Here is a 13123-nt window from a genome sequence, read left to right as displayed (position 1 = left end):
AGTGTGAACAGCCTCTTAACCAAACAGTATGAAGAAAGTTAACTTTAAAATGCTTTGAAAGGTCTGTTTTCATGACAGATGGTAATAAGGGCTCATCAGTGCCAATTTTTTTTTGTTTCCACCTCAGTTTTCAAAAGCTTAAGTTTTAGGTTAGTGCTTCTGAGGAACCATCACGTGCATAGAGGAAAAATGCAAATTACAAAATTAGATTACGCACTATTTTTATTGTGTGTAACATATTTTTCTAAGTAACACTAACAAATGAAAAGTAAGAATTTGACCATGCACTCAATAGAACACTTTCCCTTTCTGTTTACTAGAATATTTTTCTTCCCCCCCACCCCCCCAGCTATTTCTCCTTTAATCTTTATCTGTATACCTGAACAGGTATTCCTCTTCCCACAGACCCCAAAAGATACAGCAGTCAGTAGCAGGTAGAGGTTTTGGTTGTATAATACACTCACTAGTGAAGACATGGTAGAACTATATTTTATTCAAGAAAACCCACACATTCTGTCCTGTGGTGACCACAGGCTTTGCTAAGCCATAGATATTAGCAAATACTGGAACAAAATACAGTGTATCAGATTGAATCAAAGCATTTAAAATCTGAATTACAGTTATAATTTTCAGGGAAGGCTAGTTTCAGAATTGCATCATAATATCTAGTACAATGTTGTGCAATGTAAGTGGCAGAAACAGAAATGGAATATTGGTCCTAATAAAAACCAAAATGTAATGACTTTTGTATGACATTTAAATTGTCAAGACAACAATTCATAACATTCTACCAAAGGTAGCATATAGTTACAAAAATACTGGTCCAGCATCTTGTTAGTGATGAAGCAATATCCAAGGTGCAATGGCAACGTGCCATTCTTAGTGAAATATTTTTTTTAAAAAACTATTTTTTCTATTTTCCCCGCACTGATACTAGCTGAACACCAGAACTGCTATGACAACCTGAAAGTCACTACTTGAACGTGTATTGCACCAAAGATTGATGCAAAAGCACATTTTCCAAGTTGCAGTATAAGAGAAGCAAAATCTAATAAAACTATGAATATGCCAAAAGAGATTTTACTGCAACCGATCTTGGATGAGCAGTTCGCAACCTCTGTTGAGCTTTGAACAACTGTCCAAGCTTTCCATTCTATCCATTATCGTGAACTTAAGGATACAAAGGCAAAAGACAAAGTCCTTAATATTGAGAACAGAATTAAATCACTTTACACTCCTCTAAATTCACCAACAAAATAAAAATATTCCACCCTCCTCTCCTCCCAATACCCAGGTAATTTCAAAGTCAAGCCTTGGAATTACCCTTGTTCTGATATTGCACAGTGCTAGGGTTGTATTGTTGCCACCGAGAAGTTAAAACATATAGTATGAGGGTGACCAGAACTGCTGGTGACAGTAGACCTGCTTAACCTGTGGAGGTATCCCAAGAAATGTGCATCAGATGAAGACACAATCTAAATGGCAAAGCTCAAGGCATACTTGGCTGAGTCTGGACTTGGGCCAAAATTATATCAGCCTGCTTGCCATTTCCTTTGAGAAAGCAGTATCAATTAATATCTTAACCAAAAGACAAAGCTGAGTAAGATCAGGTAACCATGTCACATTCAGTGTTACATCCTACACCACAGAAATGAAGGAGTAGCAGACAGGAATATTAATAATATTTTCCTTTTAATAATGGTTTAGTCAAAAGTGTAGCTTTGAAAATCTCTAGCTAGTTGTGAAAATCTGAAGAAGCTGGGAAGCAACCTCACTTTGATGAGTACAGTTTAAAGCTGTGGCTTGGCCTATCTGTTTTCAAAATCTCCAGAAGCTCTGCCAACCTTGTAAATAAAAAGTACTGCCTGGAAATAAAAAGTAGTCAGCCTTTAAAAGTTGGTGAATGTTGTACTGCAGCAGCCTAACTCTGACTGAAGAAGATGAGATACTTTTATACAGTAAACAGAAGAGAAAGTAAACTGAAATCTTCAGAGATCACTTAAAGTGTATACAATTTGGATTCTCATCAACATTTAAAACTACCAATCATAAGGTTGCCACCTTACCTTTTTCTGGACTGGCACACCTGATTTTAAACAGGTTTTCCTCCAGTCTCCCAAGTTTCTGATCCTCTCATCCAGTTTTCTGCTGTAATGCTCTCCCACCTTCATGCTGAATACCGAGTCAGTCCTGCCTTCTGCTTTTCTTGGCAAGAGGCAGTGCAAGCTTTTAATTTCGGTAGTCAGAGTGACAGAACAACAAACGCACAGCAGATAGAAGAGCTTAATTCTTCCCCAGGAAGAAAATACATTTGGTTCAACAAAGGGCTGCAAAATCTTCCAAAGGCACCTCTTTCCCCAGTTTTTGCCTGAAAGCAAGATGGCAATCTTAATTGAAAAGGGATGCTAAATCTTTTAAATAACTTAAAATTCGATTTTATATAAAGCAGCAAAACCATTTTTCTCTGCAGAAAGAGAAATGTTAACAAAGAAACACACCAACATAAATGCACTGTTCATAAACTTCAGCTAGTTTAATTTCACAAGAAAGTAAAATTTTAGGACTATTCTTTAACCTCATCATTACTTTCTGAAGAAGATTCTTTGGCAGCTTCAGTCCCTCTGTTGCTTTTCTCTTTATTTAGATTTTCACTTTCAGATTTGGTCCCATTAAATAGAGAGTTTTCACCGTTTACAAACCCATTCTCTGTGACTTCAGCATCAATGGTTTCATCAATCTTTAAGTCCCCTTGCTCTTCCACATCTTCTAGGTTTCTCAGGACAATAGGGAGTCTAGAGTCTGCCACAGTGTTCTCCAACAAGGCAATATTGCTCTCTTCATATTTAGGAAGCGGAGCTCCATCTGCCATTTGTTTGGTATAATACTCTCGGCTGGCACCTGCACTCTTCACTGCTTTCTCCAAGATCTCCTTTTCACCCAAGCGCAATTTGATAGCCATGACCGCATGTGGAGTAAGGTCATGAGTCTCCAAGAAGGACTTATCACCCTGTTAGGAAAAAAAAAAAGCAGGTTTGTTAGTAACAACCAACACAGTAAAACAATCCTTCACCTTTCCTCTCTTTCCGTTAACAGTGACACCAGGATTTCCAGGCTGAGACAAATGGACAGCAGGGGGTCTGCAAGGAGTCCCAGTGAAATTTGTCATGAATTCGTAAAGAAGCCCAAAATTTCTCTCCATAAATCAGTCTGCATAACAAGCGAAGTCAGGTGACTTCACAAATATATGCAACATGTAGGTTCACTTATACACTTGCAATAGTAGTGCGTTTCTTTGCAGACTGTAGAATGCAACTCCAGACAACAAGTTGAAACTGATTCCCCATCTTATTTGCAGAGAAAAAAGCAGGTAGTCTCTATTTGGAGAATCAAAGAAAAAATACATTAACAAAATTACATTAACAAAATTTTCTTTTTTGCAATCTTATTTGATTTTCCTTAGATAATGCAAAACTGTTTCTACACTTAAAAAGTACAGAATGAATTATGTACTAACATTCAGATTGAAGTTTGCAAAGACAAGATGAAGGACAGAACACAGAACAGTTCAGACACTTAAATTACACTTAATGATGATCTTACCTCCACAGTTGTTTTATAGGTTTTCAAAAGAAGGGATGCTCTGGCTTCTAGGAATGTCCAAAGTTTAACTTCATTGTCCCAGCTAACAGGAAACTCAGAGTTGCCCAGAGTGAAGATTTTGTCAATGGCATGCTCACCTATCAAGTGTTCCTTCAGCTCTTCTACAATAAGTACAAAACCAATCTGTTAAAAAACAATCTGCTTTGAGCAGCTAACAAAAAATAATCCTCTCCTCAAATAAGAATTATCAGATATGTTGGCTATTTCTAGGGTTTGGCTCAAAGAGACAACGGAAAGTCTTGAGGTCCGCAGAAAATTGGCATTCTGCTCCACTTGGAAATAAAGATACTTTATAAATCACAGCCTCTCATACACAGCAGAAGCCTGTGACAGTGAGATGGAATGTTTTGTAAAATACTTGATAAACAAAAGGGACTAAATATTTAAAGAGTTCAGTGAACTTTTTGATAATAAAAGGAACAGGCCAAAGAGCATGTAAAAAGCAGTGGAATTAATTTTCCTATTGTTTTGGTAATCTTTTTCAGTAGCAGAAATTTCCTACAGGTGGTCAGAAAAGACATCCATCAAACCTCACACAGAGCAGAAAACATTTAATCAGCTCCTTGACATTAGACAAATTCCATTAATCTTTCAATTAATAAATTTCACTCCTGCAAAGCAGTTATCACAAACTTCACTAAGAGCTTGCATGTAGGTTCTTGGTATTTTCTTATACAGTATTTAAGACATAAGAATAATCTGAGCACAATCATATACCAGAAAAATGCAATTAAAATGTTCACTGGATATATTTTCCTCTCCAAGCCAAAATTCACTTCCTCATTAGCATCCTAAAATTTTCTTTACTTGAGTTTACTTCCCAGAACTGTCAGGCAATTGGAATAGATGACTATTGTAGCTCCCTTCCAAATGAACTATTCGAATATATTCTAATTTCTTTATAAGTTCTAAAAAATGAATGACAGGAGCAACTGAAGACATGACACTAAATAAGGTATGCTGGTTTTATTAAAGAAAGCAAATAGAGCACATGCAAAAACTCAACAACTTCAGTATTCCTACTGGTACTAAAATCCACATCACCTGCACAGTTTCCCTAACTGCAAGAGAACTCTCTCACTGTCATGACAAGTTGTCTCATCTATAACCTTCAAAGCTACATCTAACCAGAAAGCAGCCATTATGAATATTATGCACAAATTAGGTGAATATTTATTAATTGTACACATATTTTTACCCCACAAAAAAGTAACATGAGTACAAAGTACTCTGCAAACAGTACAAATACAGTTTGCAAATATAGAAATTGGTTTTAAATTAAGAATTACCAAAATATTGAAAATACTCAACTTTGAAATGTCTCTTCCATATTTCTCCTACAGTACAGAATATTCCAATTCCATACTTAAATGCTTCCAGCAGTGATGGCTAATATGCTATGATTTTAAGCATGTAAACCCCCAGGCCTTGCATGATCTTGTTCCGTGAACTATTTTGAAACCTAAGAACTAGAGATCAAGCTTGAAAGCTCACTCATTCACAACAGCCTGAGAGATTAAAAGAAATAAAAAATTGTATCATCTCATGCTTTAGGAGTTACTGAAATATTCCCTCAGAGAGTACAGCTAAAAATTGGGTTTCTCACTAGCTTATAGATTCCTTTTTAACTTAAACTCCTCAACTTTTCCGATCTTCTAGTCTAATGTTTTATATAAATGTCTATCAATTTCTGGGCTAACAAAAAAACAACCAAAAAAACCCCCACAACAAGACAAACATAAATTAGGTTATCTTCATAAAACATCCTACCTTCACTCATACAAAACACTCGAAGGAAAGCCAAAAGCTGGGCAGAGATTGCAGGCTCAGTGGCGTGCAAGGCAAAAACACTAGAACTAATAAAAGAAATAATCATACAACAACAGTAAATGCAAGTTAAATTGTCATATCTTTGAACTTATTTCAACATAAAAGACCTTAAAGTAAATGTACTGTTACAAAAGTAACTTTAAAAAAAAGTAGGTAATACTAGTTCAAACTGAAAAGCTTCCCTAACCTGGGAAATTGAAAAGAAAAGAAATTTCTGAAAAGAATAACTATCTCTACAATTTTACACTTAAAATTATTTTACACAGCTTTCATAATAAATTCATGAAAATGCAATGTTTCACGTCTGCTGCTCCTAATAGTACCCTCTGGACTGAAAAGACTAAAGGAAAATGTTGTGATTCACATACTGTAGTATGTCTGCAAGGGATAGAAAAGAAAGAAAACCCACAGATTGCTTCAAATTAATCCTTCCTCTGTTTTTGTTAAAATGGTTATTAAAGCAAAGGCTTTTTTCCTTATATATGGTTAAAATTAGATGATAATATAGCTCAGAGAACTTCTGTAAATATTATTACAATAACTTTAATTTGCTATACAAACAGGAGAAATATTACACCTAAGAAAACTATCACAGAACAGTCTTATATATGCTCCACTGGACACTATATACCTTGGAAATATTTTAAAAAACCCATGGCATTGTGTTTTACTTACGTTGGGATACCAGCACGAGCTAAGACCTCTGCCTTCATAGCATACAGCCTGTCACTTTTACTCACGCCAAGCTTTATTTTCACTCTGTCATGTGAATTATTATCAAAGAAAAAACCACTGTGGATCACAAATTCAGCGTTTGACCGAGTGCCATAAAAAATGTAAATCTAGAAGGATGAAAAGAGAAGTGAAGGGACAGGAAAAAAGCTTAAGATCAGTTCACAAAACTGACATAATTTGAAAGTTATTTCCCAAAAGAGTTACTATTCTGAGTACAAGGTATATTTGGTTATATAAAGAAACATGCTTTGTTTTCTGGTATCGATACAAATGGTGTATATAGTGTGGCAATTATACTTTAGAGGTAGATTTAAACATATCCATGTAACAGAGACTTTGAGAGAAGTTCTTATTCTATACTTTAAAATAAAAATGATTTGTTTTCTCATGCTGTCATAAAGTATCAGTATATGGAAATAAGCTTTCAAAGGTCCTATGCCTTATAAAGGCTAAAAAAATAAAAGACAAGGAAGGTCCCTTAAAAGAAATGGTGTTTCTGGAGTCATTTTCCCCAACCAAATGTCCACCCAAAGGAGTAACCTATACTGCTGATGGATCTACTTTGCTTTCATTTTAATGTTACCTTAAGCTATGGATATACCACAGCGTATCATACAGAGAGATCTGAGCTCTGTTCAGGCAGTACTTATTTTTGCCTTTTACTCTGAACTCTTTTATCTAAAGCATACAGGTTACATTATTTCACATTAAAAAAGAAGTTCCTAAATATAACCTGCAGAATGTGTTTAACTCAGGGCTAGGCTGTATGAAGTGCATGCATGGGACTAGAGGTCAGAGTAGTAATTGTCTTCTCCCACATCAAGAGGATATTTTCCCACTTCTGTTTGATAACTGAATTGTCAATTAGAAAAGGAAGTTTCAACAGTTACAGAACTCCTTTCTGAACCTCAGGGTACAGGAACGCTCTGGATGCCTGCAAGCTTCCATTCCTCTCTAGCTGACAGGGAAAGGCACAGTGCTCTCTAAAGGGCTCAATAACAGCAATGATGCCATTTACTTTCTTTGTTTTCAATTTTATATTAGAACTATTTATCCTAAGCACTAAATGCTTAAGGATGATATTAAATTATAATAAACATTATACTGTAACACACTCATATGATGAACATGTGACCTGCCCAGGCATATTAAGGCAGTGGTTAAGGAAAGAGATGCTAACCCTCTCAAGTTTTAAAACTAATATGATACATCTCATATTAAACTAAAAGTCACATATCAAGCATAGATTATACAGTATACTCTTATGCCCCATGACTGTTTTGGAAAAAAATCCAATTAAACAGAATGAGAAAGTTGCTTTATTTCAGGCCAGTGTTTGATAGATTCTGTGGACTTTACTGCCTCACATTTTTTCGTAGTAAAAGCATGGATCATACACTCTTCCTGCTGAAACTGTAAGAAATAACATCTGTACAGTATATTAAAGGACTGAAGCATTATATAATTACAGTGCTTTAAAGATGTCACTAACAGTTAAAGTTTGCACAGAACTTTAAAAAAACCCAACAACTCTGATAAATAGCAGACAAAGTGAAACTACTAAAATAAAATTGAAATAGAGGAAGCCTCTATAATTGAAATGGAGAGACCAGCCAGAACAGCTATATGCCATTGCCAGCTGTGGAAAATTGGATCACTTCTGGAAAAACTGTGGACCCCTTTTAACTCACCACACCATTGCTGGAAAAAACAGCAAATATTTGACTACCATAACAAATTCTGAGAGCAAAAATACACAATCACTGTAAACCCCAGCATAGCAATGAGGATAAATATACCTCTGGAAAGACACATTAAAAAAAAATCCAGACACTTCCTTGCTAAAAAAGGTAACAATACATAAGAAAAACAAAACCCAAAATACTATAAATTGTAAGACTGGTAAGATTATACAGTAAATGTAATAACTCAGAGACTGAGTTATAAAACATTTCAGGATGTTTCATAGACAAAGCCTTTGCCTGGCCATGCTGACTGCAGTTGCACAAGCAGTAGGAAAAAAAGGAGTGCTACTACACTTGAGGGTTTAGGCTGGCTGCTGACACAGCACAGGAGATTTCCTACACTCCTGAAACCACCATCTTCAGCGCATCACTAGTTTGAACACTTGTTTTTGTTTCTTAGCAGTTCTGATGAAAATACTGGATTCTGAACTGTTCCTTGCATCTTTACAAGACTCTCCCTGTATTTCAGGGTGAAGAGGTAAAGGCATGCATGCCTGTGTGAGAGGGAGGGAGTATATTTTTAGGTCATTTCTCATTTTCACTAAGCATGACAATGACAACATGGGTAAAATGACTGGCAACTCTACTGCATTTCACTTCTTAAATGAATGAACACTAACAAGAAACAAGCCAATAAGATTGTTAAGAAAGACTCTACAATCCACTACTGCAGACAAAGTGCTGCTCCAAATCTAAAAAATATTCATCTTTGGTCCTTAGCATATGGCCTTTTATTAAGCTCCTCCAGAATATCAAGCCTGATGCCTGTGTGTGTGCATTTACCAGTGATTAAATATTTCAACTAGTTCTCTAAAATATGAGGAATCAAATTCTCCTATAGTTGGGGGTCTACCAAGTGATAGAAACTATTTTATTCTGAAAAATGTACACTTGCTTACTTTGCTACTATTTTCACACAGAATTAGCTCAGCATATTAAAATGCAAATGTAGCAGGGTTTAACCCACACCACTCTGTTATCAAAATTTTGTAGGGAGTTACCAAGTGTCCGCAGAACTTAATGAAAGAACAATTATGTAGATAACTGTTCACACTACCTGTTCTCCAGCCTTGAAATCCTGAAGTGCCACACATTCACACCGGTCATCTTCTAGATTGTAGCCTGTAGTGATCTATCCAAGGAAAGAGTGACAAAAGCACTTTTAGCATTTTGTATTTCTCTCTCCCACCATTGACAAAATTTCGTACTGGAAATAGATATTAACAATAGAAATTGCATACATTTCTTTCTCTGCATGACAGAATATAGCTGGTAGTGTTGGTTTCACAACTCCTGAGCAATCTTTGCATTAAAAGAAATAATCTACCTAAGTGAGCAGAAGGCTCTGAGGGAAGTAGCCTCCATAGGCCACAGACAAAGTGCCATGCTAAAGCCAGCAGCTTGTTATAAAGTTCTGGAGCTTTCAGTCATTCCCATGAGGCCCAAGGGAGCAAGGCACTGACAGCTCTATATGCTGTGCTTTATCCTTCAACTGCCAACACATTTTTGATCTGTCAATGAAAAAGGATTAGATAACTATGGATCTTTAGGGGATACAATCTTCAGAGAATTATAATTTACTTGAAAATAATCCCTTTATCTAAAAGTTAAGTAATACTCTTAAAACGCTAAAAGGATTTTTGTGATGGTAGCAGGCAATGGAAGAGGATAAACTCTCTTAACAAACCTGTATTTTTCCAAAAACAATTACTAAACTGTAAAGGGGTCACATTAACAACTAAAGCTATCCTAAAAATGTAATATTTTTATAAAGTGACAAACAACATGTTTTTGAATATTATTGCCAAAGATGCAGCCACAGGATGGAACACAAGCTGCTGAAAAATCAGAGAGCAACTTTTATGGTAGGTAGTCTGAATTCAGCACTGACGGAGCTAACTTATGGAAAAATATGCTCTGGGCCTGGGGAAAAACCGGGAAGAAGCCAAAGATTCTCTCTCAGCCTTTGAAAATGAAAACATACTTTTTTTGTAAGCTGGTTGATGTGAGCTGCAGTATACCCTGATTCCCATCTTGGATGCAGCTTGTCCACAGACAGACCTCCACAGATTATATTGAAAGCCTGGTTGATGGCTTACACATTAATAGTTTCGCACTGCTTGCATCATCAAAGGTGCATTTGTCAGCCAAAACAGCACTTTCAAAGTGAGCCTGGGGAACTTGCCTCTGATGGAGCAAATCCCAAATGGCAGCCCCAAGCACAGGCAGCCCAGCCCTGCAGACACCTGCGTGTGGGTGCCTCTGTGTGTGGGTGCCACCACTGCAGGTCCACCAATGGGTTTGTGGTATGTTGAGATCAGAAGAGACCATGAGAGCCATGCAATGCAGTCCACTGAGAAACATAAGCTGTAGTATTGAACATCTTTCATTCAAAAAAAGGAACTCTTGACCTATCCTGAAATTTTCTTAGTGCGTAAACTCAATGAAATATTTCTGAATGTGAAAAGTCCATTCCAGTCCCTTGAAAGGCTGGTGGAACAGGAGACTTTCACAGATTGGAGAAATTCCAGTATTTTAAGAGGAGCATTCTGTCAGTTTAAGCATGCTTCACTAGAGTACTGATTTTTTTTTTTTTAATTTATTTTTGCCTTCAAAAAAAAACCAAAAAGCAACAATGCACAAAACCCAGTAGCACTTCTGAAAGATTTTTCTACAAAGCATAATGGAGTGCTAGATTCTTATTTCCTCTTTCTTTTAATAGCAGTCACTAAGAGAATTAACAGGGTGTTTACTTCTCTTCCCACATGATAGCTGACAAATTGCATCCCTTCAGTTTATTTCTGAAGCAGACTGATACATGAATTTCAAGTTGTGTATAAAGCATGCAATAGTCTGCTTGGTCAGTGATTAAGGATGGACCCAGCCCAACAGGCAGAATGTAGCTTATTCAAAGCTCTGTCAGAACTGGTAATCAACCTCTGACTGTCAAAATACAATCCCACTAAAGAATAACAATGAGAAATGCAGGAAGACAACCATTTTGAAATAGTTCTTAGAGGCAGGTTGATCTAATTAATAGTGTCAGAAGCAACAAAAAGCTGGATGGACCTAGCTCCAGTTAAGATCCATAGAGCATTTTATTATCTAGCTCATGGAAAGAGGCCTTTTGGGAATAAAGCGAGAACAGGGACATACAGTAACTGATTGACTCAAGAAGTATTTCAGCTCTACATTTGGAATAAAGTAGACAGGGGTGCATTCAGTGCCATCTTTTCTTACTTTCCTACAATGAATAACGATTTCCTTCATGTATTTTAAAGGGTTGTGCTATGATTAGAGCTCAGTTCACCTTCATCTCACTCTACAATAATATAAACTACAATACAGACAGCTTACAGTTATCTTAGCAGTTTCCCCCCTCCCATTTCTAATAGTACACGGAACTAGCACACAACAAAAATTGTTTAGCAGCTTTTCTTAACCCATTAGTAATATTACAGTTTTCTATCCTTCCTAAATGTATATCCACTTAAACTATTTTCTGTAGAACTATGAAATAAATGACTGAAGTCTTTACATACATACAAAACATTTAAGTTCAGCACAACCCCCCCGTCCTTTAGATACATTTCAGCATAAAAAAATGCTTCCAGTCCTGATCTACTACTGTATTAGCAAGTTTGGCTCCAGAGGCTGGCTCTATATCAAACCCATTGTTAAAGAGCATAATAAAAATAAAAATTACTTTATCAATTTAAATAGAAGTTTGAATAAGTAAAACAACACAAATAGCTGCTCTTTTAATATATGTTAGTTAATTTTTTCCCTCTCAGAACCTTAATTCTCTTCCTCTTTCCTCTAATCCCAACTTTGAAGGCATTCATTAACAGTTGTCTAATGAATACAGACAAGTCTCTGCAAAAGCATCTGAAAGAGATGCCCAGCAGGAAAAGGGTACAGGAAGTATTGATGCTTGCAGCTACAACTTGTATTATAAAAACCCACATTTCTAAATTTTAAGCAATTTTCTTTATACTGGAGACTCTCATATGAACTTTATTTCTAAATCAAAGCTGTGAGACTGCATAACAAATAGGCAAAGGCAAGAATCACTGTTAATGAACAACATCTAATCACCTTGCAGTAAGAAAAAATAAATAAATAATAAACACCAAACACTTGCAACTTCGTAGCCTAGCCTACCGTGCTGTAATTGGTACAGTCATAGTAACACTAAATTAGCTAAATGTCAAGTGAAAAACAAGTTGCTTTACAATTTATTTATTTAAAACAGACTTTACTTATACCAACAACACTAACACATGCTGCTGTCCTAATGCTCGCGTCAACTCTCCCACAAAAGAACCAGATTACTTGAACAGTATGGTCATATTCAGTGCTTACAATAAATAATACTATCTACTGAAAACACAAATAGAGGGTATGAATTTTGAACTGTATAAGAGCATGACTAAATAACATTGATAAGCCACCCTCTTCTGGGTTTCCTCACTTCAGCATTAACTGGCCTGTTAATGAAACCAGGAACTCATTTTCTGAACTGGCGCACGTAAGCCAAAATGTCAGCAGGTCTGACTTTCTATATACATATGTCACCTTTTAAATGTTTAATATGCCCTAAAGTAGTATTTTTGCATTTTGTTTCTTTGATGTACTAACAGATGTACTGTTTTTGTTGAACCAGGTTTTGTTCTTCTTGTTGCCTTCTCCATAGCAAGACTCTTTGGGCATGGTTAGGAGAGCAGGCAGTACTTCTTAGTTGCAAATCTCTAACCACTTTCCCTAGTGGTAGCTACAAGAGGCAACCTCCATCAATGTCTGCTTTCTGTTCTCAGAACAAATCTGTCCAGTATTGTGAACCATTTTCAGCCCATCAAAAACAAAGGTCCATGTCAGGAGACTATTCAGGCTTGTCTGGAAAAAAAGGTATTAACGAAAACTTGTAAAAGTACGTATAGGTATATAACATGCATATAAGACCTACACAAATATCCAATCACTTGTAAAGTTTTCTCTAGATGGACAGAGCTCTCCCTGAAAAGCTATCGTAAGACATTTGAGAAACTGACAAACCTTTCTTTCAGATATTGGGTTTTTAGGGTCACTTGGGAAGAGAACATACCTGTGTTAAGAAGCATAATACAAAATATTACTAAACTGTTCTACAGCAC

General features: G+C 36.2%; 1 protein-coding gene across 4 annotated transcripts in view; it reads right to left on the bottom strand.

The window, feature by feature from the left end:
* Positions 1–204: 204 nt before the first annotated feature.
* Positions 205–13123, bottom strand: part of SETD3 (SET domain containing 3, actin histidine methyltransferase) — a 65625-nt gene continuing 52706 nt past the window's right edge. The window contains exons 9-13 of one of the 4 annotated variants that reach the window (XM_027637660.1): positions 9028–9102; positions 6166–6332; positions 5431–5516; positions 3601–3761; positions 205–3007 (exon numbers count right to left, since the gene is read on the bottom strand). In XM_027637660.1, the coding sequence (XP_027493461.1) occupies positions 2564–3007; positions 3601–3761; positions 5431–5516; positions 6166–6332; positions 9028–9102 (933 nt within the window). In that variant the 3' untranslated portion in view covers positions 205–2563. Of the gene's footprint in view, positions 3008–3600; positions 3784–5430; positions 5517–6165; positions 6333–9027; positions 9103–9124; positions 12867–13025; positions 13075–13123 lie in introns of those variants that run through there. The other 3 variants (XM_027637661.1, XR_003526704.1, XM_027637662.1) reach the window with 3 other exon arrangements.

The sequence above is a fragment of the Corapipo altera genome, unplaced genomic scaffold, assembly GCF_003945725.1.
Source record: "Corapipo altera isolate COAL_440 unplaced genomic scaffold, ASM394572v1 23, whole genome shotgun sequence".
NCBI classification, from domain to species: Eukaryota; Metazoa; Chordata; class Aves; order Passeriformes; family Pipridae; genus Corapipo; species Corapipo altera.
This window is presented reverse-complemented; position numbering and strand designations above follow the sequence as displayed.